Here is a 26,213-nt window from a genome sequence, read left to right as displayed (position 1 = left end):
TTTCCAATTGATGACAAGTTAACATTTAAACTCACAATTTTTTTGTTACAATAGAAAAGGTAAAGACAAAAAAAACTACAACATATATCCTTGCAAAGAGCTTCGATCATAGCAGAAGGTGGTAATCGCTAAACAAGTCGTGGGAAGCAATTCCTCGAAGCTTGCTTCGCCAGACAATCTACGACGTTGTTCTTTTCCCTGGACACAATATGCCTTCTCCACGTGAGAGCATTTCCTTGACACACAATGGTATCATTCGCCCAATAATTGGAAACATCCACTTGAGAAGAGAACACACAAACAACATCCATGCAATCCGAGTACTAAGTAATGTCTCGAAACCCACGTAACCAAGCGTTGTGAAGCCCATATTCCAATGTTGTCAATTGTGCATGATAAGCATCCCGTTGTCTTGGATGAGGGAAACACCAGTATCCCATCTACTACCAGTAACTTCCTCGATGATCGTCGCACAACTCATGCGTTTAAGGATAGCCAACTAGCGCGTACACAAAAATTGTCGTCGTCGGGGTTACCGAATGGGAGCTGTCAAACGTGCACGGAAGGCCACTGCTTCCAATTTTGAACATCAACCAAAGTTTGTCGCATAACATAATTTAAAGGACATAAATAATGCAGCCTGAAAATGTGATCATTCCGTCAACGCCAAGTACATCACATAATAACTATTATGAACAAGCTCTAGGGATGAGAGAGTCCCTTAAGACTTAGATGAATTTAAATTTTTTTTTTTTGGTTTGGTAGATGAATTTAATTTAAGAAATTGAAATTGAAATTATATGGATCAAATCGCACATTGTAATTATGGCATTTTCCTCCTGGGTATTGGTTTTTTCTTACCCGGTCCAAACCCAAACCCAGCCCAGTTACTGGGTTACAGTAATGAACACTAACAGAATCATTTGGGGGTGGTGAGAACTGAACTGAACTGAACTGAGAAACTGTTGCGCAAGCATGTGCAAGAGTGTGGCACCGTAACCTGAACCACCATGTTCAGCGCCACAAAACGGGTTACTGGGTTCATTCCACGGTGGTTACATCCAATCCGGCAACTCCATGGCGACGGGGAAGAGAACATACGCTTTTACAAAAGCAGAGGCCAGCACATTCTCATGAACCCTCGAATTCTCGACACCATTGTTCAAAAATCCGCAATCAACCCTTCCGACAGGGTCCTCGAGATCGGACCCGGCACCGGAAACCTCACCCTCCGCCTCCTTGAAGCCGCCCACGAGGTCGTCGCCATCGAGATCGACCAGCGCATGGTCGACGTTCTCGAGAAACGCGTCCTCCAACGCGGCCTCCGCAGTAAACTCAAGGTAACCAAGTTCTACTTTCGAGTTTCTCACACACACCACCTGTTCGATGAAATGCCTGAACCGAAAAACTCACAGACATGGTTGTTTTCATTTTGCAGGTCATAAAGAAAGACGCATTGAGAACCCAGTTCCCGCGTTTTGATCTCGTCGTGGCCAACATTCCATACGGGATATCTTCCCCTCTTGTGTGTAAACTGGTGTACGGGAAGAGGCCGTTCCGCAGCGCCACTCTTCTGCTGCAGAAAGAGTTTGCCCGGAGGTTGCTAGCGAATCCCGGGGACTCCGAGTTTAACCGGTTGGCTGTGAATGTCAAGCTGCTGGCTGATGTGGAGCTTGTTATGGATGTGAGCAAGAGGGACTTTCTGCCGTGCCCGAAAGTTGATTCCTCGGTCGTCATAATCCGCCCTAAGGATCGCGTCCCGGATGTTGATCTCCGGCAGTGGAGGGCTTTCACCAGGACTTGTTTTGGTCACAAGAACAAGACACTAGGGGCCATGTTTAAACAGAAGAGGAAAACTTTGAAATTGTTTCAAATCTCTAATAATAATGATGATTGCATTGGAGATGAGTCAGGAGAGTTTGGGTTTTCTCCTTCTTTAGAAGGATTCAGGGAAAATGCAGTTGAAGTGCTTAGAGCTGGAGGGTTTGAACACAAAAGGCCTTGTAAACTTTCAATTGAGGAATTGCTGCATTTGCACTCCTTGTTCAATCAAGGTGGCATATATTTTGATCGCCGTGGAAAGCTCACGAATGATGATGATGAGGAGGAGGAGGAGGATGATTATGATATGGTTGAGGATGGTGATGACTAGTGCTCCCTGTCCCTGGAGTCTGCAGGATTCTTTCATGTCACATTTCCCTCTTCAAAGTCTCACATGTTAGAGTGATGAGTGCAATATGCTATTCTAGTTGTAGAGGATCCTAGCCTAGGCAGTTAGTTTATTAGAATCAGTTCAGAGGAGGTTAGTTTATGTTATAGCTAACTTCCTATATATGTAATCTACCTCTATAATAATTCATTCATTCAATACATGAGATTCAGGTCACACTTCGGAAGGAGCAAGTTGAACCAGTAATCACTGCACTGGACCCGATCGCATGAGTTTCTTGTTTCTCCAAAAATTCCGGTGCGGTTTGCCTCAGTTGTTAGCAAGGAATTCTGATTGGGAGCAACAAGATGTTTTCTTCTCTCCTGGTTGCAGTCTTCTGTTTCAAGCTCAATTTTGACGAAGCTTTTTGGTTGCAAGTATGCTTATCAAGCATGAGATAAGATAGATACATAAAGATTTTCAGTCTCAAACTGAGGCAAAGTGAAGACAGCTCAGAACAGAGAGCTTCGAAATACGAAGCTTGAAGGCAAAACTGTCAGTAAGTTTTTTATGAAAAACAAATCTGTTTCTAATTCTCTTTGTGCAATAGGTGAATCCATAAGTCACAAAGGGCATGTTGATGTTATTTCTGAAGGTTTTCCTTCAGAATATGAGTCCTTAGTTAATGATCCCATTGAGTGTTAAGTTTCAATCACTAATCAGTATGAAATTAAAGAGCGTTGTTGTTTGCTCAAGAGGTTTGTGTTGAGAGAAACAAGGTTTCAAATCTGTTCACGGAGATGTTCCAACTTCCAACTTCATCTTCAACCACTACACAAGCTTACTTTTCCTCTGCCTCTCGAGGTAGAGGCAGAGGTGGAAGGGGAGGAAGAGGTCGAATGGGCAGGTTTAATGTACAATTTCAGGTCTACATGAAATTTAGACATGATGCATCTGTATGCTATCATAGTTCATAACTACTTTGTTCAGCCAGCTTCTTTTTCGCAAAAATATCATCCTCATCAATTTTCTTCACCACAACAATTTCATCAGATAGAACGAGGGTTCAGAGGAACCTTTCTTCTCTGATAATCGATGTGACACGAGAGATAGCTAACAGATAATAGAGCAATACAATATAATACAAATCCTATCTGAAAAGGCATCCGTATTTCAACTTGAAATTTACCCTCTAGGTTGAATTAAATATCTCAATACATATATTAATTTATACATGCTCGAATTTATATCTTGATGGTATAATCCAATCATGCATTAATGGGTTGCACACTAATTGGGAGCTTCTTCTTCATCTTCACTGTTGGAAAGTAAACTATTTCATCCCTCTCAGCAACCCATCTGGATGGTACAAAGTAGAAATCAGTTACATATCAAAGATTCAAATCATAAAGCATCTTTAAAAAAAATCAAGTCAGGCTATATGATATTACTTGTAAGTAGTAACAAAATGGTGAAGGAAAATAGAGAGCTCTAGCCTGGAGAGTTCTAATCCAGGGCATAGTCTATGTCCACCACCAAATGGGGTAAAGCAATTGTTACCCACAGCTCCAATTTTCTGCAAGCAAAATTCAAAGATGTGAGAAAAATGAGTTTTTATTTTATTAATTCATTAGCATGACACGTCTATAAAATATGATTGGTTGACAACATAAAAATATTTTCATTGTTAGTGCATCTAGAAGCTCACCTCCCACCTCCATGGATCAAACTGATAAGGGTTTTCATAGTTCTTGTTGTCCACATGAACTGAGGTAAGAGATGCCATAACACCCCAGTTCTTGGGAATTAGGTACCCTGAAAATGCAGAACAGTGAAACTGTATTTATATTTTCCTTTCTATGCATCTATAATTGAAGTCCAACAATACTTTTCTTTGTGATAATGAATCACCTTTGATTTCTACATCTTTGACTGCTTTCCTCCAAATAGCATTGACAATATTAGCCATTCTAAGAGTTTCACTGATGACCTTTAAGAAATTAGGAAATGAAGGACAAAACACAAATCCATGGGCAAAATGTCAGATACATATAACACATTGACTGCTTATTCTGCAAATAACAGCTGACGTTGGAGACTCACATTTTGAGTAAATGGTAATGACATGTAATCAGTCCATGCATAATTATCTGAGCAATTGGTCTTCTGCCTCTTCAATTCCATATTTTCCTCCTGATAAGAAATAAAAACAAAATTAATCAAGATAAGTTAAGTATTGAATTGTTACTTGAACGTGAATTCAAATGACAAACTATTGAACTTGTCATATAGACTTGTTAGCGTTGGTGGGAGGCTATACAACAACCATTTGGTTTGAAATAAATGAATGAATGTTTTGTGAAGGTACCTGCAGTTTGGATAAGGCGAGGGGAGAGTCAGTGAGGAACTTGAGGGCCAATGTCATAGCCGTAGGAAGGGTCTCCTCTCCTGGGATCATGAACTCTATAATGTTCTCGCTAATCATTTCCAAGCTTAGCTTTGAGCTAGAGTCCTTATCCTGTAAGAGCACGTCCACCACATCATTCACTGCACTCTCATGATTATTCTCCATAAGTTTCTTCTTCCTCTCCTCTATTATCCTCCTCACCATCTTCACCATCCTTTCCTTAGCCTGCACAATTCCATTCACTTTAATTATCAACTTATTAATCAATTAATTTCTCATAAGTCACAAATAAATAAGGACAATTCTAATTCCCCTGTGCACCATGATAAAAACTGATTCACCTATAAACTATGTCTTTACTACTAACATTTAATATATATTATTTACAATATGCATGAAATTAATTTACAGAAAAACTTTTTTAACTCGTGAATCAAATAACCTTCAAGGATTTATATAGCGTTGTTCCGGGAAACTTGATAGGTAAGCAAATCAAGCCTTTGATGAATTCTTCAAATTCTCTTTTCAGGAAGTCCAAATCTTCACCAGGACCAACACTCATCAAAACTTTAACCAAAACCCTGAAGGTAATCTGTGTGAAAGAGAGAAGAAAAAAGATTAGGATATTTCGCAGTCATTTACCGCTTAGTAACTGGGAGAAAGACCTTTTTGACTTGATCTTGAACGTATATGGTTGGGTGATGGGTCCAAGAAGCGAAGCATTGTTTGACAGAGTTTTCAATGTCTGTGGTGATTCGAGCTTTGAGTTGTGGGGAGCGAAGGAAGCCTCCAATGAGTGAATGAATTTTCTTGTGCATGGTCCCGTTCATTTGGAGTATGGAGTGTTCACCCATCAATTCTCGAATGGATTTTGGATAAGCAGGGACGAAGTTGTTCCCCTGGTTCTGCAGAATCACCTTGTTCACTTCCGGGTCTGTTGACACTATTACACTGCTTCCCAATATGCTGGTTCTGAACACATTCCCATACCTGCAGAATCACACATATGTTAATTAAGTAGAAAACAATATAAAAATCATACTTCAGTTAAAAAAAATGAACAGAACTTTCTATTAATTGATCTGAAAATCACGAAACTGTATCTAAACACATTTTGGGTTTGTTTGGATATCTATTGTTTGTTGTGCAAATTGTAAGATAATTGAATTGCATAATTGAAATCGGAGGTTAGTGTTCCTGAATGGTAGTTCAAGTGGTAAGAGTTAGGGGACATGTAAGTTGGGCGGGGAAGGTTGCGAGTGCAATTTATCTTTCCAATGAACTAGTATTGAGAAACACACCTAGTGCATGTTTGAATAAACGATAAAAAATCAAAGTTTGTCAAAATCACATGAACAGAAGCAACTTCATTTAATTTTGGAGGATTTTGACTTCATGGTAATTTTTCATAAAAAATGATCACATTGACAATACTATTCTTCCTTTCCAAACATTCATTCTAAAGGGGCAACTACTCTATAGCTAGTTATAGTTATTACAGAAGCAGGCTTTTTCTGCTTTTACCTTCTTTGAAAATATGTGAGCCTTTTTCTCACTAGGAGGAGGCTGCAGGGGCAAGCCTAGAATGGGGACAAGTGGACAACCACAAGATGGTGTATTTATTGTTAGATCACGAGGGTGTTAATGCTCCTTTAATGAACTGTATTATATTATCTGACTGAGACACCATTGTTTGAGCTACTTTAATCGACTGCATTTTGGAGGTTGTCATGAGATATGATTAAGAAGGCTAACTGATTCTTTATAGGTAGATATAGATACTCTTCCAAATCACTTGGTCGAAGGAAGGTGGAGTTTTTTTACAGTTACCATTTATTACAGACAGTAATTGTACTCAACTGGTCGTTTCTTTCACCCTAGCTAGCTATATGTAGTGAAACATGCCAAACATTGATTTTGTCTTCCATATGCACAACATGTATAGCAATTTTTAACTCATTTGGATTCTTGAGGGAAAAGGATATATATCTATATTGTTCAATGCCAAAACTAAGTCACCTACAAAGAGAGTGGCGCCTCTAGATGCTTTCAAGAGCTTTCACTTTGGCATGCCTCTTTCCTTTTGTGATTATGTATTTGATAGAGTGAAATTCTCAATTAAAAAAACCCTAAAATCTATTCTAAGAAGCTAAAGAAAGACATTTCATCAATTTTTCGATACTTTTATTAACAGAAATTACAATTTATACTAAGATTAAGGAAGCAACCCTAAAATAAAGGAGAACCACACATGTGACACAATCCTATTTCATGGAATATAATTATCTTCATAAACACCTAATAATAAGCTAGAAAAATTTTCCGATGAAGAAAAAAAAAGCTAGAATATTAATTAGAATTAATAAAGCTAATACAAAAGAACAAAATATATTTACCCCAATAGTCAAAAGCCTAATAAAAGTTAAGAAATGTGTGCTTTTGCTGTTGACTAAATTGCCCTTCTACGGTTCTACCAAATATTGTATAAAAAAAATGATACATTAACACCTCAATTTTATCTTCCACTCAAATAGAGATAAGGAATAGAAAACAGAAAATTGAGAAATACTATGAATGATATAATAAATAATGTGATGAGAAAATAAGAGAAATATATAAAAAGATATCATAAGTAGAAATTAGATAGAAAATGTTTGAATGTACAAAAACTGATATTCTATATCTTGCTCAAATTAAACTAGCAAAAACATTTCTATCACGAATCCTTTACTTTCATAATGAAAGAGAAGTCAGAATATTCTTGGTGGAATCTGTCTCTAATTAGAAGACTAAATCTACCTCACATTTCTACCGTTAGTTCATTTTTCTAGAACTGAATTCAATAAAAGCTAACATCTCAGAACTGCATGCAAACTGTAGATAGCGTGTTTGGATTGGATTCCCATATCTTTCTAGAATTCCAAAAACGTTAATATATAAAAGGTACACATCCTTTTATCAAAAAAAAAAAAGGTACACATCCTAGCTAGCTTATGGTTCAAATAAATTTGTAAACCGAGATAAGTAGATTAATTTTTCTTATACTAAATATCTGATTAAAACAAAAAAATAAACTTAATATCCTAAATGTCAGAAAATATATGCATTTCCTTTACTTTCTGTTCTTTGAGTTATGGATTATAAAAAAAACAAGTTATTTTATAAAAGTAAGTTTTAGCTATCGCAACGGTTGATTTAAAAATCAATAATTAAGCTTAAAAAACATGCATCATAGTTTATTATACATAAGTGATGATGATCACGATCGATCTCGTCTCTCAGCAGTGGCGGAGGCACAGGGGTGACTAAGCAGGAAGTCACCCCTGGTTTTTGGGAATTTCTCAGCAAAAAAAAATTGAAGCAGAGAAAGTCACCCCTGTACAAAGATGCCTTCTGATTGTTTCTTCTTGGACGCCATGGAAGCTGGAGTTTCTGGGATGATGGACTAGGGTTTCTGGGAAGGGTTGGAATTCAGGGAAGGAGAGGAGTGTTTTCCAGGGAAGGGAAGGCAATAGAAGGGCTCATGAACTAGCTGCTACAGCCCAGATCAATTTCTTTTGCTTGTTGAAGAAAGTTTTTGTACCGAGTATCTAGTGGGTGCATTCATTATTGTTATTTTCTTTACTTTTCTCAATGTTTTACCTACAATTCTACAAAGAGCTGGCAGACACTATTTCATTAATTCATTTTCTTATTCTTGGCCTTGTAGCTTCAGCTTTTTTTTTTTATCCTCGTTTGAATGAGTTTGTGGGCCTTTAGCATTTTTAATGAAACACTTCATTAATTGATAAAAAAAAAATTAATTCAAACTTAACTCCAACAAGGCAACGAGAAAGAACCCAAGAATTTTGCTAAACTAATATAACATTTTGAACTTTTTTTATTTTCTCTCTTGCTCTTCATTTTCTCACATATGACTTTTTTTTTTTTTATGGATATTCAAATTTTCATGAGTTCAAACTCGAATATTGGTTCATTTTTGTTTTTTTTTTACTTAATTGCTCTGATTATATGAGATTGAATTTGTGGTGCTTGTGTTTTACTTGGAAAAAAATTGACAAAATTATGCACACCAAGTGTTTGTAAAAAATCCCTTTTAAGATTTAGCCTTCAATAAAGAGATTTGGAATTTTCATACAAATTATACTTCTTTAGATCCTAGTCCCCCTATGAAATTTCTGCCTCAGCCCTGTCTCTCAGTGGAACAGATAAGCAGGAAATTAAAAAAACAGAAAAGGCAGACAGTATATTTGCTGAGCATAATGCATGTCACTTGCCTCGTTGAGAAAGAAAACATGAAAATGGTAAAAACAATTATAAGAAGCATAAATTCAAAATGAAAATGAAAACTTACAGAGAGTTGCGGTTTTGGAAGAAGGTGACAGGGCGAGAGGAGTAGCCAGAAGCAATGAAATCAAGGGTCTCTCCAAGTAAAGGCCAACCAGAGTTCCCTTTTGGAATTATTACTCCCTTTCTCTCTGTTTTCTCCTTCTTCTTCTTCCCAAACAGAAACCACCAACTCAACATCAACAAGATGATCATAATAACCCATAGGCCTATAATCCATTCCATCTTAATTAATTTGAATTGATGGATGAGTCTGTGTATAGCTATAAAGCCCTGTGTATCTTGTGAGATATGGCTCTGGTTATCAACTAACTACAAAAAGCTTGCGGATCAGTGGGGACTTGTCGGTTGTCTGTTCATGCAGCAGTTTTATTGTTTGGTGAGAGAGAAAGAAAAAAGAGAAGAGAATAGTGAGAGATAGAGATTAATGAATATTGTTTGTTTGATATTCAAGGAACAAACTTCTTTTGTCATTTGCTTTGGATAAGTATCTTATTTAATACTCTAGTCTATTTTCAAAATAAAATATTGATAAGACTGCTCTCATCCTTTGTTAGACTTTACTCACTTTCCATACAGTAATTAGTAATATAATAATGTCATATATTATTTTAGTCATATTTTTTACTTTTAATATTAGATGAAAATAAGTATCTTAAAATATTATTTATCTCATAAATATTTTGAATTTAGAAAATGATGATATCCTAAATTAATGATAAAAAAAATGATATAATTAAAAAATTACTAATCTCAGTTTTTATTATTATAAAAATTTAATAAATTTGGTCTTAAAATCTGGTCATTACAATTATAAAGTTTCCTTTTTTAATTAAAAAAAAAACAATTATGAAGTTTCTAAACATCATTCAATCTCATTTATAAATTAAGACAAATCCATTCAATCTCATTATTATCAATTAATGAGTCAAATACACATGTCAGACAATAGTAAAAATTATTTGAGAATAACCATGATAAATCTGATATTCAAAACTGATAGTCTGAGTTCAATGCTAATATTATTTTACTGCTCATAGCAACCGCACAATTTCTTGGAGTATTTTGAAATTTCATAAAAATCTTCAGTTTGAATTTTGAAATTTCAGAAATCTTTTTGCTTTGATTATAAATACATGTTATAAAATTGAAGACTCGTCCTCAAGGGATAACTCAAGTGGTAAGAGCTAGGGACATAAGAGTTGGGTGAGATGAAGGGTGAAGGGTTCCGGATTCGAAATCGGAGGAGAGATTAATTTACTAACTTTTCTAACAACTAACATTTACCTATAAAAAAAAACCGAAGAATAGTTATGAACCGTGTAGATCTTCGCCATGGGGTGGTGAAGGGAGGGGCCTCATTGGTTCTAATTGTCAATGGAATTTTCAATTTGTTAAGTTTATACATGCTGGAATTTTCAAAATTTAGTCCAAGTTTTATTATTTTAAGTTGGTCCCTTTAAACTTCCATTAGGCGGTTTGAGCCTTGCAATGGTGTATGATAGTGAAAAAAAGATTTAATTGCACTTTTAGTCTCTCTTATATATCAATTGTGTGATTCAAGTTTTTTTTTTTCTTTAAAATGAGTGATTTTTATTTTGAAATTTAATCATGTGTTGTTGGGAAAGCGGTGGAGTGTTGCGCCCTAGATGATGAGAGTCCAATCACTAGCTTACGCTCTAAACCCGAGTAGTTATGAACCCTGTAGACCACCGTCGTGGGAGTGGTGAAGGGAGGGGCTCGTTAGTTCTAATTGTTAATGGAACTTCTAATTTGTTTTGCATCACTTTCTTCTTCAATCTCACCTTCCAGCTCACATTTTTCGTTAACTCACCCCCTTCCCTTCCCACACCCAATTTCCTCTTTTACTTCCCCTTCCCACAACCACCACTAGAGGTGTTCATAGACTGTTAAGAGGTTGGGCTGGCACGTGCATACTGATGAGGGTATATTTCAGGCAGCACTACCTACACGTGAGAGAAAGCTTGTGGCCCAATGAAGGGTACCGAACTCGTCAGTGTCTTTTCCATTATGGACTCACTGCTGCTTCCGTCTAGTCTGCATCGTTCTTCAGTTCTACTACACACAACAGTCTTCCCACTCTTTATCTCTCATCTCATGCACAACATAAAATATATATAAAAGCATAAAAAAAATGTATTCACACCCACTTTATGTGAAAAGAAGTGATACAAGAGAAAATGTATGAGATGTGATGTGATATGTGATATAATAGAAGAAAATGAGAAAGATAGAAATAATATTGAGTGAAAATGGAGTGCAAAAAAGATGAGATGTGAATGAACTAAGGTTGTAAATAAAACTGCCATAGCAGTAGCACTCACTATGTTCTTTTTATGAGATAGAAAAAAGAGATAGGAAGAGGAAAATAAATTGGGTGTGAATGTATCAAAACTGATTTTTTTAAGACTTTTGACTCAATAACATAATTCTTCAAGTGTTTTCTAAAACATGGTCACCATATCCCGTGGCCAAGCCAGAACAAGCTAAGAATTAAGATCATGTGGTCCGTTTTTGGCATGTGAATCACAAGGAGAGGGCTTGCCCAGCCTAGCTAGTAGGAAGAGGACCAGTACTGTATTTTGTCTGCTTCTTTTATCAATGGTTTGGTTTCAAGGCTACTGCAACTGCAGTCCACCAAATTGATCATGGTCGTGAGTGCAGTCACTGGCATACGACCAGTGAAAGTAGCTGCCCCTCTTCAGCACTGAGACATAACATTCCCAATTCATATTTCACTGAAAAAGCAGCTACCCCTCTTCAGCACTGAGGACATAACATTGGAACAATTGCACAAGTAGCCGGAGAGAGCAGCAGAAAAACTACTAATCTTATTCTGAAACCATAATCAATTTTGAAAAAGCTTCTGTGAGTAGCATTGAGATTTCAAAATTGATTCTGATAAAAAAAGTTGTTTCAAAGTGCAGGTTTGGAAATCATGCTACAGTTGATTTAAGTGCCCCAAACATGCTACAAATGATTTTGAAGACATTTTTTTTGAGAAAAAGTTGTTTAGTAGGATCGAGATGTCAAAATTGATTCTACGAAATGATAAACTAATTCTGACATGCTGTGATACCAAAGAAAGAAGCTCATCTAGAATAAGCTTCCGTGTGAAATGAAAATCTAAGGTGAAACTAAAGATATGTTCATCTAGAGCCATGCTTATTTTAGATGAGTTTCATCTACAACGAAATTTGATGAATGGTGACAATAGACTTCGTTAGACCTGTGATGTTCAGTTGAAACAAGAAATATGATGGGCCAAAGGCTACATTCTTCCGTGTGCTTCATCAAAAGCTCACTTATCAAACCAATGTTAAAATACAAAAATCTCAGCAATCCCTTGCTCTATTTGTTTCTGTGTTGTATTGCAGGTTGCCAATCAGATTCTCAGTGTAGAATTTAATGCAGACTTGGGTCCATTTCATGTTAAGAGAAGATTAACAGAGGAAGCAATTTTGAACTAGCTGACATGTAGCGGGTAAATGCACAATCTCACTCCCTTGCATGAAATGAAATGTGATGTGCAGTAAACGAAGCAAGGGAAAAACCAATCTACATGACTTCGTCCAAAAATTGGCATGCCAAGCTGTTTCTGTTTATGCTGCAAGGTTTTATATGTTGCATGCAACAGCTTCTTTATCTAGATCATTGTAGAATGAACTCAGTTTAGTTATAGCAAGTGATTCACCGAAGAGTGATGCCCTAGTAGATCTCATTATGCGGACTTCAACGAAATCACCAACAACAGGATTTCTCATTGTATTAACATCGTCCCTGTCTGGGATCGGCACATTGGCAAATAGCACCCGATGGCCCTTGTCACTTTTGCCCATAAGCTCGGTGTCCGGAGCTCTCTTATTGGGTCCTTCAACTAACACAAGCTGTGTAGTTCCAACCTGAGAGTCATAGCACTTTCCTGTGCTCTCGCGGAAAGTCTCGATGAGTTCAGTTAGCCTCCTTTGCTTTACTTCCTCGGGAACATCATCAGCATAATTTCTGTGAGCGTGTGTTTTCTCCCTCATGCTATAAGCAAACATGTATGCCATATCATAACCAACAGCTTTCACGAGAGTTAACGTGTCAGAGTGGTCCTCCTCTGTTTCTCCACAAAAACCTGTTACAATTGCAAATATTAAGAGACAGAAATCAGAGGCTAAATATTAGTGTGGCAAAGAAGTACAAGGTAGAAAGCTTTGGGTACTAATACTATATCTACTATAGCTAAATTATCAATGAACTAATATTGCTTCAGTACTTCCAACAGAATAAACATGTTGCTTGATACGGTACTACTCCTCAATAACAAATCAAATAACTAGATGATCATATTTGCGAACAGAAATTTCATATATCCCTTCCACAGAACTCTTAACACAAAAAAGGAACCTCTACTATTTTGTTTGGAAGAGTTATTGAAATTTGAAAAAGTTCTCAATAATTTCAGAAGTGCAACACCTCTAAAGATGTATGTCAGATGGTAATTACAATGTAGAAATTTGTTTAACCTGAACCTAAATAGCTTAGGGAAATTAGAACACCGAGTTCCCAAAGAATAAAAGATCACCGGACAAAACATGATTATGAAATAGAGGGCTGTAAAGAGACATGGAGAAAGAAACGTGAAAAACATATTACCACATATAAAATCACTGCTTAAGCCCACATCTGGAATAACACTTCGAATTTTGTGCACAAGATCCAAGTAAGCCTCTCGAGTGTATCCTCGTCTCATTCTCTCAAGCACAGTGCTACTACCTGTTTGTGCAGGTAAATGTATAACTTTGCATATATTATGTCTTTCTCGCATAAGATAGAGCAATTCGTCTGGAAAATCTTTAGGGTGTGGGGAGGTGAATCTGAATCGCATCTCAGGAAACTCTGAGGAGAGTCGATCCAATAGATCAGAAAACCTTAAGCCCATTTTCTTGACCTTGGATATGCTGGAAAATCCATCACTAAGTTTCCAATTGGATCCTGATTCAACCTCTTTTTCAAAACCAGATGTATCATTATAGCTGTTCACGTTCTGGCCAAGAAGTGTTACTTCTTTCACACCCTCTTTCCACAGCTCTGCCACCTCTCTCACAATGGATTCCACAGGACGTGACCGCTCTCTGCCTCTAGTGAAAGGTACAATACAAAATGAGCACATATTGTTGCAACCCCTCATCACGGAGACAAAAGCGGAAACCGAGTTCTTGGAGATTCGAACTGGATTAATATCAGCATAAGTCTCCTCAAGTGAAAGAAGAGTGTTGATTCCTTTCTGGCCGTCGTCAACCTCTTCCAGTAATCGCGGCAAATCCCTATATGCATCAGGTCCGCAGACGACGTCAACCATTTTGTCGGCATCAAGTATCTTCTCCTTTAGCCTCTCAGCCATACAGCCCAAGACAACTACTTTCGGAGGGTGCAGGGACTGAGCCCTTCCCGAAGCAACATTGGCCTTCCAATTCCTCTTAAGAAACCAAAAGTAATTAAGCCTCTGCCATACTTTAAGTTCCGCATTCTCTCTGATGGCACAAGTGTTGATAAATATTATTTCTGCACTCTCAGGAGCACTCACAACTTCATTATAGCCAGCGTTTTTCATTATAGACAGGACAATCTCCATGTCATTAACATTCATTTGACATCCATAAGTCTCATGATATACACGACCGGTTGACGGAACTTCAGTATCCAGTACAAGGCTACCTCACAAATAAAAAATAAACAAATAAATAACCAGTAAAGACATTTCACTCCTAATCAATCCAACCTAAACTCAGTAGTTCAACAAATTCATAAGGGAATATAAATTGCTGAAAGAATATAAATGATTGGTTTCATTTCATCCACTGTTTTTCAACATTCTCTAATCTGTCCTATGAATATTCTTGTATTATTCTCCCACAAAGTGGGGGTGTTTGCAAAAATACCCAGAATGCAAATGAAGAAAAAAATTAAATTTTGAAGGCAGTTCCATTGAAGAATCATACAGTAATGAAAACCCAGAACAAAACAAAGAGGTGGGGTGTGTTTGCAATGACTCACTCTTGTTGGGGTTGTTGGGTAGCGGCGAGAGTGGCTTGAGCGATGAAGCAGCGGCGGAGAGTGGGGCCCTCGAATTTGGTGGAACGAGGGAAGGTTGTGGAGGCGGTGATGAGATTGAGAGGGCGCGGCGGTGAAGTGGAGGCGCGATAGCCATATGTGCGTGGAAGAGAAGAAGTGCTGTGTTTGAATTTGTGTTGGTGGTAGAAGATTCTGAGAGTGGTGGTGAAACAAGATGGAGGGTGAAGCTTGAGAGCAGTGTGAGGTTGGTTGATGATGGAGGACAGTGACGATGCCATTATCGGAATTGAACTGAGACGCAAACAGAAACGCTCACATAGTGATAGTGGTGGTGGAGGTGGATAGGGTCCGGTCTGAGCGGTCACAACAACAAGACGCCCCAACACAAAAGGTTCTCGTCGTATAATCATCAAACGACATCTAAATCCCATCTAATATTTCATTTTTTAATGCTAATATTGTGTTGTATATTTTCATCTATCAATACATCTTAATGGAAAATAATGGAAAAATGGATTATAATCCAACATATAAATGTGAAATCAAACTTAATAAGATTGTAATATATAGGCAACTTGAAAATATTTAATCCACATTATTGTCGTCATCACTACTATAATCACCCATCGTTGTCATTACCACCCTTCGCATCTGCCACTGTCGCCACCACCGTCCTACGATAGTGCGGCCACCATCGCCACTACATTCACTGTCCCAACCAACTCCACCACCACTCTCGTCACCGCCTCGACCACTCTCCACCACCAGCCACCATCCTATAGCCACAACCAGCACCCTTCGCCATCATCATTGTCACCAACACTGCTCTACAACATTGTCACCACCACCAACTCCACTATCACAATCACCATTGCCTCCACCAGGGGCGAGTCAGAAGTTAAGTTTGGGTGACAAAAATTAAACACATAACTTACAAAAACAAATATCTTATAAGAAAAATTGTATGCATCAAATCAGTAAAATGTATGACTTCACTTTCTTATCAAAATATATCCCGGTGTAGTTTCTTTGTAGTTTACATAAAAAAATAGCATGATAAAATGAGAAAAAGTGCAATTATTGGGCAAATTGAAAGATGATGGCAATGAGAAATTACAAGATACATAAGTTACAAACGGAAAAAAAAAATTATAAACCGAGGCCATAACATAATTCACATTACAATTTTAAAACAAAAGATAAGAGAGAGGTGAGTATGGCATATGTAAGTCAACTAACTCCGACCTTGGCCTCCACCACTCTCTATCATTGACATCGACACTACCACTATCGTCACCACCAACTTATAAATATTAAATTTTTATGAGATTTTATACTATACAATACTAAAAGACTTCAATACAAATCAAACAATTACATTGTGTTTGGTAGGAGTGAGGTGGAGAAGAGACTTAGGGAAGAGAGAGAGATAAGAGATAGATAGATGAGGTACCTTTGTTTGGTAGGCATGCACGGTAGACAAGAGAGAAGAGGGTGAAATTTTTCACCTTTTTAAGTTCTTCGCCTTTTGCGAAGAGAAATGAAAAATATCCCATTTTATTTTCTATTTTGTGCAGTTAGTGGTGATTAGAATCCCCACTACAAGCATTCTGACATTAATTTTTTCTTTTTCTCGTTTCTTGTTGTTTAGTGGCGGTTCTATCTGCATTCTTTACGTAGATTTTATTTTCTTTGTATATAAAAATAATTTTTTAACCAACTTTCTTTTTCTCTCTTTCATTTCACCTCATTATTTCTCTTTTTTATCTCTACCATATCAAACAACCTATAAATCTACTATATTTCTTACTTATTTATTTATACTCAACTTCACTCTTCTATACATTTATTGCATTTGGTCCTCGTTTTTGAAAAACTTTTGGAGCGGGTCCTCGCCGGAGGTGGAGCTCCGGCGAGTGCTTAAATGGCATGTTGACTGGGATAAAAATGCTTATGTGGATTTTAAAAATAAATAAAAAATAAATTACACATCATAAAATTAAATTAAATTAATAAAATTAAAAATCCAAATTACCCAAATTAATTAATTAAAATTAAACTTATTAAGTAGAAAATTAAAAACCCCAATTCTCCTAATCCTGATTTCAATTCTGTTAAAATATCATCTTTGATTCTTCTTCTTCATTGTTACACAGATCCACGTTCTACAACTCACATCTTTACACATATTTTCCCATTCAAAGGGTTTATTATAATCAAATCAAATCCTCAAAAATCTGAACAGAAACATGGCCAAAAGCAACACACCATATGACAATAAAGAGAAAAAATTAGTTGAAAGAAGAACCTGCATCTGCGTATAGATTCAAAAATAAAAAAGGAGATTGAGCCAAATTGAAAGCCAATCGAAAGAGAAGATTGAGCAAGTTGAAGAGAAGTGATGAACCCTCAACCTCTCCTCTTCCTCTTAGCACCGTGACAGAGGCCTCAACCTCTTTCTCGGCCTTCGATTCACAGCAACACCAAGTGGTTGTTTGGTTTGGGTTCTTCTGGATCTTGCTTCCTTGCTTTTCTTCTTCTCCTTGGTGGTTTGAAGGTGGTTGTTTGATCCTTGGTTGCCGATCCATGTTCTGGGTACTTCTGGGTCTGGCCTCCATGTTTTACTTCTTCTCCTTCTCTCATAACTCATATCCAAACTTAGATTGTGGTGGGTATTTCGGTTGGGGTGGGGGTTGGGGTTTTGGTCTTGGTTCCGATTGCAGGTGAGGGTGATGATGTAGGTTGGGGTTTGGCGGTGAGGTTGCGGGTTTGGGTTTGGGGTTTGCAGTTTGTGGGTGAGGGTTTGAGGGTGAGGTTGCAGGTGGGTGAGGGTTGAGGTTGGGTGAGGCTGGGTTGTGCGGAGGTCGAGGGACATGGCGGTGCGGTGGTTGTGTGGATCGCTATGGCTTCGTTGAGTTTTGGGTGACTTGTGAGAAGGTGGGTTGCTTCACTGCTTGCCTGCAGGTGCAATTTCTAGGTTTGGTACGAATTTGGGAAAAATGGGTCTGGTGGGGATTTGGGTATGGTAGGGATTTGATGAAAATTTCTGGTTTTGATGAACATGGGTGTGATTTGGGGAAAATTTCTGATTTGGGTCTGCAGATGAACATGAGTTTGGTTTTGATGAAGATGAGCTAGATTTGGTTTTGATGAAGATGATTGGGGTTAATCGGGGGAAAATTGATTTTGTTAATTAATTTTTGGGTTAGATTTGTTAATTAGTTTTTATTTTGTTAATTAAATTAAAATTTATGATGTGTATTTTATTTTTATTTTTTATTATTATTTTTAATTCCACATCAGCTTCATTAACACAGTCAGCATGCCATTTAAGCACTCGCCGGAGCTCCGCCCTCCGGCGAGGACCCGCTCCAAAAGTTTTTCAAACACGAGGACCAAATACAATAAATTTTTCGGGGAGGGACTTACCTCAGACGGCGACACAAAGACAGGGACCAATCTGATAGTTAACCCTTTTTTTTTTTATCTTTTCTCTTCTCTACCAAATAGAGTCTTATTGAGCTACGAAGAGATAAGAATAGTGACAATATGTGACTCATCAGTCATGGAAAGATAAAGATGTCCCAATTTAATGTAGTATTTACTATTTAGTAATTGGTGGGACAGACATATAGTTACGGTTTCTCATTAGTTGAATTAACCCAAGCAAGCAAAAGGTTAAGCAAGCTGATCACTAGCACAGAAGCACCAGCTGAGAACGAAGGATGATGAATCGGAACACCAGAGCCACACTTCGCTTACTCACCCCATTCTTCAATCCCCGACGCAACCCATCTCTTCTCCCTTCAACACCTCATTTCGATGAAAACTGGTGGCACTCACAGACCAACATTGCCCACGGGGAGCATAGAGTTTCTTCACTCTTCAACCCGTTAAGATTTTCAGTGAAAAATCAGCAAATGGGTGTTGGAATTTCAACCGGAATCCAGCATAAATGCTATGCTTCAATGCCTGGGTTGGTTCAGAGGAACCCCAGATTCTCAGAATTGAATGATGATGATGTTAGATACTTCCAGGAGATACTGGGTCAAAAAAATGTTGTGCAGGATGAGGAGAAGCTCAGCACTGTAAACACTGATTGGATGCATAAGTACAAAGGCTCTAGTAAGCTCCTGCTACAACCTTGGAACACTGATCAGGTTCTGTCTTTTATCTGTTTTATTTTTTCTTACCTTTCTTTTACTTCTATTGCATGCATGTAATAAGCAATTATGCATTACCCCTTTAGAACATTGATTCTGTGTTTTCTTTGTTGATTTGTTTTCAAGAGTATTTCTGTTTGCAGGTTTCTCAGATTCTTAAATACTGTAACTCCAGAAGCCTGGCTGTTGTTCCTCAGGGTGGAAACACTGGTCTTGTAGGTGGAAGTGTACCTGTCTTTGATGAAGTATGTCTCTTCTTCATTCACTCTCTGTCATGATAAGGGTTCAATCTTACAAAAAAGCCCAATTTTTACTGTGAGCTTAAATGCTGTTTTTGCATGTTGTATTTTGACTACTTTCTTACAATCTGATGCTGCAGGTGATTGTTAGTCTTAGTTCTATGAATAAGATCATATCTTTCGACAAGGTAGGCTATCTACTTCTTGAAAGGCATATTTTTTATGAGCTCCCTCCTTCCTCTGTGTGTTTGTGTTGGATGGTTTTGGTAGGAACTTCTGTACTTTATTGAGCACTGAGTAGCATTTTCTTTAAAAAAAAAGCTACTTTTATATCAATTTATCATCTGATCAATGTTTTTCTTTCCTACAGTCTTTTATTTTTCTAAAAAGTAAATTAAATATTGCATTAGCTTATTTTGTGTTCACAATAGGTTTATAATCAACATGCTTCAGATAGAGCTTATGGCTAGAAAGTTGTGTCTGTAAAATAAAGTAATACTATGCGGAGTGTGGACCACAATGCTCAAACATCCACAAGCAACTCACCTTAACACAGCTTTTTAATGTCATATAACCAAACAACATCTGATTCCACCAGTGACCTTAAAACACCAGATTGCATCAAATTTATTATAGGATTCGTTTCAATTGAATTAACTTCAGTGTCAGACATTGGAGTGACAGATTTCAATACTTAGTGCTGAAGTTCCTGCCAATGTCTTTCGTAGGTTAGTGGAATATTGGTTTGTGAAGCTGGATGCATACTGGAAAATATAATATCATTCCTGGACAATGAAGGGTAATCTTTTTCACTTTATAAAGACGTTATAGTTTGTAATTCTTATAGATCAATTTCATAGAACCATAACTGGATGAATATTTTCTTTGGGCAATCTGATGCTAGCTACTTTTGAAAGAAGAATTTACAATACTACCAAACTTGCTACTTCCATATTTTTAACTAATAATTCCAAAATGGGATTATGTTGGTCCTTTGCTTGATGAAATTATGGCGGTAGTGGAAAAATGATTTTTCATTTGGTTTGTTCTTTTCTCAAAGTTCTATGTAGTGATAGTGCAGTGACATAACTTAGGTCTTGAAATTTTTAGATGATCGGTTCCCCTTTCTTCAACCATTTGAGTTTTACTCATAGCCTTGAGGTGTACTTTCTGTATTTTAATTGTCTACACTGTTCATACAGATTTATTATGCCACTAGACTTGGGTGCTAAGGGGAGTTGCCAGATTGGTGGAAATGTTTCAACCAATGCTGGTGGTTTGCGTCTTGTTCGTTATGGATCTCTTCATGGAAGTGTGCTTGGTAAGAGAATACTTTAACCCATAAAACCTTAACTGTTTAAACAGGTTGAGTCTGATTGACTTTTACCTGTGTAGTTATATCATCTAAATTTAATACTTCCAAAGTCAATGCACCAATGCTAGATGATTTAGTGATTTCTATAATTGAGTCCAATTGTTAGGTAGAATCATCTTCATATCAGAGTATAAACCACTGGGATTGTTTAAGACATTGCAAACTTAGTGGCATAATTGATCCACTTTCCTTTTGGCTCTGCTAAATTTATTCTGAAGCAAGATTCTGATTGTTTGGCAGGAGTTGAAGCTGTTTTAGCAGATGGTACTGTACTTGACATGCTTAAGACGTTGCGCAAAGATAATACTGGCTATGACTTGAAACATCTATTTATAGGTTTGTAGTTAACAGTTGATAATAATGCAAAACTGGAAACTAATAGATAATGTGATTGTAACTTAACTTCCCAATGATGTAGGAAGTGAAGGTTCCTTGGGAATTGTTACTAAGGTTGCAATACTAACCCCACCAAAGTTATCTTCAGTAAACGTGGCTCTTCTTGCTTGCAAAGATTATAACTGCTGCCAGGCATGATTAATGTTCTTACTTAGAATTTACTTTGCGAAGTCAATTTGTAAAACTAGTCATAGTTTATTCTGGTTGTTGCACTGGTCTCTTTTTTGTAATTTCTATGTGTGAGTTCAATTGATTGCCCTTTATGAATTTGGTAATTTTATGCTGAGAGATTTGGAAGCAATGTACGTGTTCTTTTTTCTTTACCGTGTATGTTTTCATTTTTGTTTATGTGGATCCTTGAGTTCTAATTTTATTTTAATTTTCTTATTATCATCTTATAAGGTGTAGACACATATAACATAGGTACAATGATGAAGAACTGTGAACCTGAATACAAAAGGACTCTCACACAAACCTCTCTGTATTTTATAGGGAACACATATAATAAATTTATGAAAACATAACTGGTCGCATTTCTGAAGAAAAGGAATACAATATATATAAGGATTTACTTAGATCATCAATTATTTTGTTTTAAAGAAAAACATATCCACCACCTTTGAATAAGGAAAATGAAAATGGATCTCTAATGACAAGATAATAGGAGCTAATGAGAACATATTAACTTCAAGTTACAAAGTAGGGGAAATTCTTGTATATAAGTTGACCTATTGTATTCATTTTTGTTTGTCAAACTTTGACAATTTATACTGCTAACTGAAAATGTAAAAGTTTATGAAATTTTGTATGTTCATGTTTTGTTGTGCTGTGTGGTCTTATGGTTTATGTTTACCTTTTACTAGAAAAAGTTTATTCCAATAAGCTTTGCCCCTTTTGTTTGTGAGAATAAAACAGGCATAAATCTTATTAGATTTCTTGTGTTTCTATACTGCTTAACAGAAGCTACTACAGGAAGCAAAAAGGAAACTTGGGGAGATTTTATCTGCATTTGAATTTTTAGACAGCCAGTCAATGAATTTGGTAATCTCTAGTGATACTTTGTGATGTAATTAATTTTTTAATTGTTACTTACATGCATTGAAGTTATCTTGGCTCATAAGCATCTGTTAAAACTTGATCTAAATGCTGCCATTGCCTCCAGTCTAGGACTATGGAGCTCTGGACTTTGATCTCTGATTTTGAAAGGACCTACATAATGTTCTCTTCCTTGTCATAAAATTTGTGAGAATCATACTGGTCTGATTGGTTTCTGAGCAGGTTATAAATCACCTTGAAGGTGCTCGGAATCCATTACCTACACTGCATGACTTTTATGTTTTGATTGAGACAACTGGAAGTGATGAATCTTCTGACAAGTAAATTTCTTGCCATTTTATCTTGATTTACGTTGTTCATTTTTGTACAGTAAATTACATTGGCCTCACCTGCTATGGATTTTAATCAATCAAATACCCCCTATTTAAATCGTATGTTAGACAATTCTCAACAGATATTAGTGTAAACTTCCATGTTAATGGACTTATTCAGTGCTGAATTTTGTCACTACTAATCTCAGGCCTCTACTGGCCTTAATGAACTGGCACCTGCTACTTGCAGGGTCTGGCCACTTATAGATAACAGGTATAGGAGAGTTTCTTTATATATCTTGTCCTCCACAATTTCATCTTAAAATATCCTATGTTTATCGAAATGAAAATTTTATGCCATGAACCTAAATATATGCCTGAACACATTTGTTTATCCTTAATATGTGTAATTTTGTTTTAGTTGTCAACATTGATCATGTAATTAAGGTCCTTCATATTTGATATCTCATTTGATTTTCATATCACCAGACAAAAGCTTGAAGCATTTCTACTTCACTCAATGGAAAATGAATTGATATCTGATGGTGTTCTTGCCCAAGACATAAACCAAGCATCATCCTTTTGGCGTCTACGTGAGGTTGACATATTCTGTTCCATGACTCTCCTTTTTGGAGGAATACTCTATGCTTTTCAACATTAAGGATATATCTCTGTTGTGCTTAAGCTTTTAATATTTTAGTGGTTTCGCTTCTCTGAGCTGGTTTTCTGATTTTTTTTAGTCAGTATTTGACTATTTTCTCCTCTTCTGAATTCATGCTTCATTTCCTAAATCAACTAGCTTCACCAAGTTAGATCATCTGTACACTTTGGATTTGGAAATTGCATACCGGTGTCATGTAGAAGTTATTGTTACCAGTGTGCATGACTCCATATCCGCTTGCAATCTTGCATGCCAAATAAGGCTCTTTACCAGCTATATCATCCTTAGAGCAGATTTCAATTTAAACTTTACATATGGTTTTATACTTTTACAGTTTTACTCTTCAACTAATATGAACTTCCTGCTAAATTAGACATTCTTTTTCTTCATTTTTTCTGGGCTACGTTGCTCATAATTATTTTGATATCAGTAAGCACTTGTGGATGCTTTTCAGTATAGACCCTTCTTTGCTTGTTTGACATATATTTATTCTCAGTTTATTGAAATGGACAAAATTAACTAGATTTGTGAACGTATTGAGTGGCTGAAATTCATAAGGATCTAAACGGAACTTTTTTTCCTCAAAAGTTTTATTTCTTCTGTTTGCTTTACAGCAACGGTTTGTCATTGGTGACTAGAATTTCAATTTATAATGAAATCCTTAATTGTTCTTCAATGAAAATATTTTTGTAGAATTCAGTTATATTAAATGTTATTTACTGGTTTCAGGGTATAACCGAGGCATTGATGAGAGTAGGAGCAGTTTACAAATATGATTTATCAATACCTCTTGAAAATCTGTACAATCTTGTCGAAGAAATGCGCTCTAGACTAGGTAAGAAACAGAATACTGTTACCATTTGTTGTCATATTTTCAGTTCCCTCTGTTGGTGTATTGTTCAGATACAATCTGATAGGATGAACAGTGCGCATGAACAGTAGCAGTTAGAAAGTTATTATTTAATTATTTGTTGGGGTAGTTATTGGGTTAGTTATTTACATAAGTTTATGTTAGTTATGTTCTATCAAAACTGCCTAGGGGTGGTTATTAAATTTCTAGTTATAAATAGAAGTTGTGGCTGTTATTTTAGACATTCAGAAATTGGGTGGTTGTCTTAGGGAGAGACTGGACTCTCAAAATTCTAGAATTTGTAGGAGAAAACTGGCTCTCGAACACCAGTACTTCCATAAATATTCTGTAATAAATTCGGTTCCTATCACAATCATAATGGATGAGATTTAATTGTGTCCTAGAATCCTGTGTATACTCTCTTAGCCTTTTATTATGTAAAATATGTTATCAGTTGTATTGTATCACAATGGTGCATACTAGACCATGATTATTAATTTTTTTTAATTACAGGTAATGCTGCTAATGTAGTTGGATATGGTCACCTTGGAGATGGTAATTTGCATTTAAATATTTCTGTGCCTCAGTATGATGACAAGGTAGCTCAAGCAAACTCAAAAGAACTACTTGGTTATGAAATTACTCTTTGCATTTTATAAGTCTATAGCTGTTAAATTTTGCAGATTTTATCGCAAATTGAGCCTTTCGTGTACGAATGGACATCTAAACACAATGGCAGTATTAGCGCAGAGCATGGCCTGGGATTAATGAAAGCTAACGAGATTTTGTATAGCAAGTCACTGGAAACGGTAAGTATATTGTGGACTCAAGCTGCAGTTCCTTCTATTTGAAAATGTGAACTTGTGAATTGAATGTCTAAACCATTTTGGAATTGTGCAGGTGCAACTAATGGCTTCCATCAAGAGTTTGCTGGATCCCAATCACATACTCAACCCATATAAAGTTCTTCCTCACTCTCTCAATGCATAATTTGCTGGATCCCAATCTCATTGCATATAAATTTTGTTTTTGTATTGTGCTCACTTCTTTAAAGTGAGAGGTAATGTTATTTCTTTCAGTATATACACACCGGATTTCTCTGTCCCTGGTAGTGTAGTGCACTATTGCCTCCCTCCTACAAGAGATTGAGAAACGCAATAGGAGACAAGTGTTTGGTACCAAATCATAGTTTAGTGTACTTACTGCTACATCTTAAATAAGTATTTGTGTACTAAGCTCGTGTCCATCTTTCATAATGTCTGTTGTTGCTATTAAAAAATTTCTTAGCCTATGCAACATTGCATAAGGTAAAGATACGAAGTGGAAAGTTTTTATTAAAAATGAAAGCATATGATAAGAATAAAGTACGAATTTAACCAATACCTTCCTCTGCTCAGCTTGCTGATTTACACACCAAAGCTTTGCTTTCCTCTTCCTTTAACAATATTGTATTCAAGATAGGCACGTTAGATATATATGTCTCGGGTTGTCGGGAAGTTAACTGTCAGATAGTTAGTTTAGGTTAGTTAGTTATGATACTTGTATATGACACATAAGTGATCAATCTAAAGTTTGAGGTTATCCACTCATCCTCAAGTTATTATCATTGAGAGTGATTCTCAAGACATCCCCATGTTTGGAAGCTATGAAAAAATCTTAACATTCTATTCGTATTTTTAAAAAATATAAAAATTTGACAAACTTTAATGAATTTGTCACAAATATTTTTGTAAATTTCTTCATAATTTTTTTGAAAAATTTGAAAATATTGACACAATTTGAAAATTCTCTTTCTAATATTTTATTTTCGTAGAATCTCTCCATTAAATTTTAAAAAAAAGATATCCTTTTGTTAGTCTTTCTCAAATTTGCTGAGAAAATTCTATCTAAAAATTTTAAAAATCATGTAAGATGGAATTATTCTCACCACAATTATGTGAGTTGATTTCATTCTTTATTTATAGAAAATTAATTACAATTAAATATAGTAATTTAAGAATATAAATAAGGAAAGAATAATTAGTTCCAAGAACAATCTAATCGAGTAACTTAAGGACATTTCAAAAAAAAAAAACTTAAGGAGATGAATAAGGAAATAATAATTATTTCTAATAATAAGCTAATAGAGTAATTTAAGGAGATAAATGAGGAAATAATAACTATTTCTGGCTTTTCAAA

At 36.2% G+C, this 26,213-nt stretch overlaps 4 protein-coding genes across 6 annotated transcripts; 2 read left to right on the top strand and 2 right to left on the bottom strand.

Annotated features, from left to right (window-relative positions):
• The first annotated feature begins 904 nt into the window (after window positions 1–904).
• On the top strand, window positions 905–2,868 carry LOC130740672 (ribosomal RNA small subunit methyltransferase, mitochondrial). Its single transcript, XM_057593348.1, has 2 exons — window positions 905–1,340; window positions 1,439–2,868. The coding sequence occupies exons 1-2, from the start codon at window positions 1,011–1,013 to the stop codon at window positions 2,150–2,152; spliced, it is 1,044 nt and encodes a 347-aa protein (XP_057449331.1). The 5' UTR covers window positions 905–1,010; the 3' UTR covers window positions 2,153–2,868.
• Window positions 2,869–3,273: 405 nt separating this feature from the next.
• Window positions 3,274–9,350, bottom strand: LOC130740671 (3-epi-6-deoxocathasterone 23-monooxygenase CYP90C1). 3 transcript variants are annotated; one of them, XM_057593345.1, is made up of 9 exons: window positions 8,911–9,350; window positions 5,222–5,546; window positions 4,999–5,148; window positions 4,518–4,781; window positions 4,253–4,342; window positions 4,061–4,139; window positions 3,858–3,964; window positions 3,601–3,725; window positions 3,274–3,508 (listed from the first exon to the last, which is right to left on the bottom strand). In XM_057593345.1, exons 1-9 carry the CDS (start codon window positions 9,126–9,128, stop codon window positions 3,418–3,420), a joined length of 1,449 nt encoding a protein of 482 aa, XP_057449328.1. In that variant the 5' UTR covers window positions 9,129–9,350; the 3' UTR covers window positions 3,274–3,417. The 3 variants fall into 3 exon arrangements, with proteins under 3 accessions (XP_057449328.1, XP_057449329.1, XP_057449330.1); XM_057593346.1 differs by lacking the exon at window positions 8,911–9,350 and adding an exon at window positions 7,931–8,239; XM_057593347.1 differs by lacking the exon at window positions 8,911–9,350 and adding an exon at window positions 7,802–7,933.
• Window positions 9,351–12,070: 2,720 nt separating this feature from the next.
• Window positions 12,071–15,396, bottom strand: LOC130740669 (CDK5RAP1-like protein). Its single transcript, XM_057593343.1, has 3 exons — window positions 14,967–15,396; window positions 13,566–14,623; window positions 12,071–13,044 (listed from the first exon to the last, which is right to left on the bottom strand). The coding sequence occupies exons 1-3, from the start codon at window positions 15,392–15,394 to the stop codon at window positions 12,542–12,544; spliced, it is 1,989 nt and encodes a 662-aa protein (XP_057449326.1). The 5' UTR covers window positions 15,395–15,396; the 3' UTR covers window positions 12,071–12,541.
• A 3,194-nt stretch (window positions 15,397–18,590) lies between these two features.
• Window positions 18,591–25,266, top strand: LOC130740668 (D-2-hydroxyglutarate dehydrogenase, mitochondrial). Its single transcript, XM_057593342.1, has 14 exons — window positions 18,591–19,144; window positions 19,291–19,392; window positions 19,527–19,574; window positions 20,115–20,185; window positions 20,589–20,707; window positions 21,002–21,097; window positions 21,180–21,289; window positions 22,118–22,198; window positions 22,436–22,533; window positions 23,014–23,122; window positions 23,915–24,020; window positions 24,549–24,634; window positions 24,719–24,844; window positions 24,936–25,266. Exons 1-14 carry the CDS (start codon window positions 18,710–18,712, stop codon window positions 25,023–25,025), a joined length of 1,677 nt encoding a protein of 558 aa, XP_057449325.1. The 5' UTR covers window positions 18,591–18,709; the 3' UTR covers window positions 25,026–25,266.
• Window positions 25,267–26,213: the final 947 nt, after the last annotated feature.

The sequence above is a fragment of the Lotus japonicus genome, chromosome 2, assembly GCF_012489685.1.
Source record: "Lotus japonicus ecotype B-129 chromosome 2, LjGifu_v1.2".
Taxonomy (NCBI): Eukaryota; Viridiplantae; Streptophyta; class Magnoliopsida; order Fabales; family Fabaceae; genus Lotus; species Lotus japonicus.
This window is presented reverse-complemented; position numbering and strand designations above follow the sequence as displayed.

Excerpts from the sequence above, each read along its gene's own strand:
- LOC130740669 (XM_057593343.1), bottom strand. The coding sequence starts at position 15,394 with ATGATTATACGACGAGAACCTTTTGTGTTGGGGCGTCTTGTTGTTGTG. Across the intron at positions 14,624-14,966 it reads ACCCAACAACCCCAACAAGA|CCTTGTACTGGATACTGAAG; the intron begins GTGAGTCATTGC and ends TTTGTGAGGTAG. Across the intron at positions 13,045-13,565 it reads AAGCAGTGATTTTATATGTG|GTTTTTGTGGAGAAACAGAG; the intron begins GTAATATGTTTT and ends CAATTGTAACAG.
- LOC130740668 (XM_057593342.1), top strand. The coding sequence starts at position 18,710 with ATGATGAATCGGAACACCAGAGCCACACTTCGCTTACTCACCCCATTC. Across the intron at positions 20,708-21,001 it reads TCTTCATGGAAGTGTGCTTG|GAGTTGAAGCTGTTTTAGCA; the intron begins GTAAGAGAATAC and ends ATTGTTTGGCAG. Across the intron at positions 21,290-22,117 it reads AAGATTATAACTGCTGCCAG|AAGCTACTACAGGAAGCAAA; the intron begins GCATGATTAATG and ends ACTGCTTAACAG.
- LOC130740671 (XM_057593345.1), bottom strand. The coding sequence starts at position 9,128 with ATGGAATGGATTATAGGCCTATGGGTTATTATGATCATCTTGTTGATG. Across the intron at positions 4,140-4,252 it reads CATTACCATTTACTCAAAAT|GTCATCAGTGAAACTCTTAG; the intron begins GTGAGTCTCCAA and ends AATTTCTTAAAG. Across the intron at positions 3,726-3,857 it reads TTGATCCATGGAGGTGGGAG|AAAATTGGAGCTGTGGGTAA; the intron begins GTGAGCTTCTAG and ends TTTTGCTTGCAG.
- LOC130740672 (XM_057593348.1), top strand. The coding sequence starts at position 1,011 with ATGTTCAGCGCCACAAAACGGGTTACTGGGTTCATTCCACGGTGGTTA. Across the intron at positions 1,341-1,438 it reads GCCTCCGCAGTAAACTCAAG|GTCATAAAGAAAGACGCATT; the intron begins GTAACCAAGTTC and ends TTCATTTTGCAG.